A 4,845-nucleotide genomic window follows, 5' to 3' on the forward strand; every position below is an offset into this window, starting at 1 on the left:
TCATTTCAGTAAAAATTTTCTCAGTGCCACCATAACATCTTTATTTCTTAGACAATATATCATGGGGTTAAACATTGGTGTGACAATGGTATAAAAAAGAGAGAGAAATTTGTCCATTCCTATAGAATGACTGGACTTTGGTCTTAAATATGTAATGAGTCCTGATCCAAAGAATAAAGCCACAACAATGAGATGGGAAGAGCAGGTGGAGAAGGCCTTGGCTCTCCCAGTGGCTGAAGGCAGCTTCAAGATGGTCTCAATTATTCTCACGTAAGATCCAAGAATCAACATAAAAGGAATGGTGACAACTAGAACAGCAACTACATAAACCAATGTCTCAATTATAAGTGTGTCCCCACAAGCAAGCTTCAGCACTGGAGGTATGTCACAGAAGAAGTGGTTCAGCTGGTTTGAGCCACAGAAGGGCAGAGAGAAGATCTGGTAGGTTAACACTATATGCACTGGAGCTCCACTGACCCAACAGCCAGCGGCCAGTCGGACACACAGCCTACTGTTCATGAGGAGAGGGTACAGCAGTGGGTTGCAAATGGCAACATACCTGTCATAAGCCATTGAAGTCAGAAGAAGGCACTCAGTGGCTCCAAACACCAGAAAGAAATACATTTGAGCAGCACAGGCCAGAAAGGATATATTTTTGTTCTGACTGCAAAGATCTATTAATAACCTGGGGACAGTGACTGATACATAACATATTTCCAAGGAAGAAAAATTCCCTAGGAAATAGTACATGGGAGTCTGGAGGGAAGGATCCATCTTGGTTATTATGATAATGAGACAGTTTCCCGTCAGAATAATCATATACATAATCAAAAACACCCCAAAAAGAAATCCTTGTAGGTCAGGAATATCAGAGAAGCCAAGCAAGATGAACTCCATCAATGTAGTGTGGTTCCACTGTAGGGGATTTTGTCCTCTGGATCCCATCTGCAAACAAATTCAGAAATCACTACAATTCATTGGACCCAGCAGTGAAATGGGTTAAAATAAATAGATGATTTTAACATCACTGACAGAATATAGAGAACCTGTCTGCCAATGCAGGAGATGTAAGACACACAAGTCCAATCCCTGGGTTGGGAAGATCCCATGGAGAAGGGCATGGCAACCCACTCCAGTATTCTTACCTGGAGAATCCTATGGCCAGAGCAGCGTAGGGATACATGGGATTGCAAAGTGTCAGACATGACTGAAGGGAATTAATGCATGCTCACACACAATATAATATATATATATATATATATATATATCCATTTAAAATTTTATTTGTTTTGTGTTTAATATATATCAAATCCAATATCCTCAAATTCCACAATGTAAAAACAAAAAAATCTTGAGTTCTGTTCTTTTGACTCATGTGAGAGATTTTGAATATATGAATAACACAGCAAGACAGACCACAGTAAAATAAGAGCAAGCATGAAAAGTAGCCTATTCTCACGATAAGAACAGCTCTAGGTAACTTGGGACATTCTCTAAAGAAACATACTTCCCCTTCCTGGTCTCCGTTTGCTTTTTAGCTGTATTTTTTTCTGCCTGCTGCTGCTGCTGCTGCTAAGTCGCTTCAGTTGTGTCCGACTCTGTGCCTAGCACCTTCTAATTTGCCATTAGTTTATGAGTCTTTCACGTCTAATTTGAAGTGAGCTCCATCTCAGATAACCATCTCAGATAACCAAAGGGCATGGTGATCATAACACTCAACTGCAAGATGGAGCTCAGGTCAGCTTGGGTCACTCACTCGCTGGGAAAGAGGCTTAGATCCCAGATAGAAAAAAATCAGAACTCTCTTCTTGCCTCCATCATAGAGGACAATATTCCACTTAATATATCATAGAAATTAATATTAGAAATAAAACATCATAGCAGGTCACACGTTCACTTGAGGTTTAGAACATGACATAAAGTCAGTAAGAATTGTTGGAATATGCCCTCACCCCTACCATGGCCCCTCAACAATCTTAATGACCGATATACCTGTTTACCAAATTTTAGACCATTAGAAGTCCTTAAGTAAGACTATGGGGGCTTCCCAGGTGGCTCAGCGGTAATGAATCTGCCTGCGATGTGGGGGAGATGCAGGGAACGCGGGTTCAATCCCTAGGTTGGAAAGATCCCCTGGAGAAAGTAATGGCAACGTGCTCCAGTATTCTTGCCTGGGAAATCCCGTGGACAAAGGAACCTGGCAGGCTACAGTACACACTGTCTAAAAGAGTCAGATATGACTTAGTGACTAAACAACAAAAACTAAAAGATTATAGCCTTCACAGGGTAACTAAAAAAGAAAAAGGGAAAATAAAATGTCTAAGAGAATTTAATCTCAGAGTTCATGCCAGACAAAACATAAGATGTCCATTTGTATGTTTTCTTATCTTTAAATATGAGTTTCTTAATATATGCATTATATTATATGTATGTATAATGTATTGTGAATGATTATCTTATAAATATCTGAATATGAATGACTATCAAACACACAGTGCTAAATGAAGTGTAGCATTTCTCTAATCAACTCCTTTTAATACTTAAGCATTTTCAGAAATAAATTTAGTCTCTCCATCACCAGATTGCTTCCTAGAAATCATTTTTTTGTGATTTCCAGCCAAACTTCATTAATGCTAAACTGTGACCTTTTTCACAGATTGCTGCAGTTTCCTAGATCCACATTGCCATGCATTCTTTTTAACTTTTTTTTTTTTTTTAACTTTTTCCTTCATTTCCCTAATTTGCCTTTGCTTCTTCCTTTAGAGCACAACTCCCCTCTCTTCTTTTAAGGAGCTCCCCAGTTTCCTACTGTTGACACAAAACCCAGACAACTCAAATATTTACCATTTCTACTTTAACTTCTTAGCTCTCATTAATTTCAAGTTTTTCCCTTCTTATTGTAGTGAATTATCCTTAAGTCAGTGATTAATTTTTCAGAGTGAATTCTAAAGGCAGAAGTTCCCTCCTGTTTCATCTCTGTCTACAGCTCAAAAAGGTGTCAAGAGAAGGGAACAGGGCCTGAGTTCCAATTCAAACATTAATGATACGTTGCTCAGACTCAGACTTAGTGTGCTTCTCTGAATCTTCTCTTGCCATCTCTATCTTTGCGTTTTCCGATCTCTTTGCTCTTTATTTCCTATTTTTTTCAATTTTAGGAAGTTACTTTTGTATGTTATGTCATCTCATACTTTCAAGATTGTATCCCTTTATGTATGAATAAATGTTTTATTTTTCTTCAGAAATGATAGCATTTGAAAACCAGCTGAGGAAAGAGGGGATTAAACTTTCAGTAACACAGATGTTTGCATGAATGTGTCTGCGTGTCTTCATTCGCTGAGTCGTGTCTGACTCTTTGTGACCCCATGGACTGTAACCCACGGGGCTCCTCTGTCCAGGGCATTTTCCGGACAAGAATACTGGATGGGTTGCCATTTCCACCTCCAGGGAACCTTCCCGACCCAGGGATCAAACCCACATCTCCTCCCTGGGACTCCTGCGTTGGCAGGTGGATTCTTTACCACTGAGCCACCTGGGAAAACTTTGTTTGAATGTATAAGGCAGTAAATCAATATATATTTTGTCATATATATTGTAGTTTATTGGGGAAAGCTGTTAATACTAAGCATGTGCTAAATAAAAACTGTTATATACTATGGACACTAAGCATAAATAATTTGAGTTTAGTTTCTGTCATTACAAACTCAGAAACTAGTGTGGCTTCAGATGAGTCAGACAGAAAGCTAGGATATGTAGAGTCTATGCAGTGAGAATTAAAATGCGTTACGGGAGGTCCAGAAAATAACTTGAGGAAAACTGTCATATCTGTCATATCACAGAATTATTCATTTTTACTTTTAAGAAAATACAGTAAAATATTTTCCAGGGGAAAAAAACGCACTCATATATACTCAGTTTCATATTCCAAAAACTGGTCAAGCACTTGTATAGGTGAGTAGCTTATATATAAGGATTTCTTGACAGGCAACTCCATACATGTAGATTTTCTACTCATCTCAGCAATCATGGTCCATTTAAACAGATTCAAGTACTCACTGAGCAAAGATTCTGACATTGAATAACTTAAAATGAAACTTAGGTATATTCTTGTAATATATCTTTATTAAATTACCAGAGCTTGTTTTCCTTAGTTGAAAATATACAGTAATATTAAGATGTAACTCGGTTGCTCTGAGGGGCGAGCAGCATCACTGTGCAAACTACTTGACTTGAGTGGATGGCTGTAGCCCTATCGGGCCTTCTTTCTGATGATCATCATCATACTTATTGTATTTGTCATTATTATTTTAAAACTAACTTTTGTCTCTTTTGGAAATTAGCTACTTTGTATCTGGCCCTGGAGTGGAATTTTTCACTACCTGGGAGAGAAAAGAATGTACAAGGCAGTGTTTTGTCAGGAATACTGAGTTAAAATTAGTACATTACTTTATGCTGGGTTGGTACAGACCAAAAACAGTATATTGGGAAAAAACATTCTAACTTTCAGGACTTTTAATGTATTTTTTTCTCCTATTTATGCCAGTTCTTACAGTTGTACTAAGAAAACATGAGACAAGAAGGCTATGTTATAGAAAGCAAAATTAAAACTCTAACTCAAATCCTATTTAATATCTGAAACATCCCCATAAATAGCTTTCTTTGATTATTCTCCTTCCAGAAGCTGATCTGTTCTCTCCATTAACAATTAATCGTTGCTGGCAGTTCCAACATGGGAACTTCAGTCCTTCCTTTACCAATTTTTTCTATTTTAGCAGAAACAGGTATAGCCATGGGCTTCCCTGTTGGCTCAGTGGTAAAGAATTCACCTGCCAAGGCAGGAGCCACGGG

At 38.1% G+C, this 4,845-nt stretch overlaps 1 protein-coding gene across 1 annotated transcript; it reads right to left on the reverse strand.

Moving 5' to 3' along the window:
• Positions 1–945, reverse strand: LOC148775735 (olfactory receptor 10AG1-like). Its single transcript, XM_088843569.1, has one exon. The coding sequence runs from the start codon at positions 943–945 to the stop codon at positions 1–3; it is 945 nt and encodes a 314-aa protein (XP_088699695.1).
• Between the last annotated feature and the right edge of the window lie 3,900 nt (positions 946–4,845).

This window comes from Moschus berezovskii, chromosome 14 (assembly GCF_049115385.1).
Source record: "Moschus berezovskii isolate FMDL1 chromosome 14, NW_MosBer_1.0, whole genome shotgun sequence".
In the NCBI taxonomy this organism is placed as follows: domain Eukaryota; kingdom Metazoa; phylum Chordata; class Mammalia; order Artiodactyla; family Moschidae; genus Moschus; species Moschus berezovskii.

What these genes read in the sequence shown, in the direction of transcription:
- LOC148775735 (XM_088843569.1), bottom strand. Translation starts at nt 945, where the DNA reads ATGGGATCCAGAGGACAAAATCCCCTACAGTGGAACCACACTACATTG.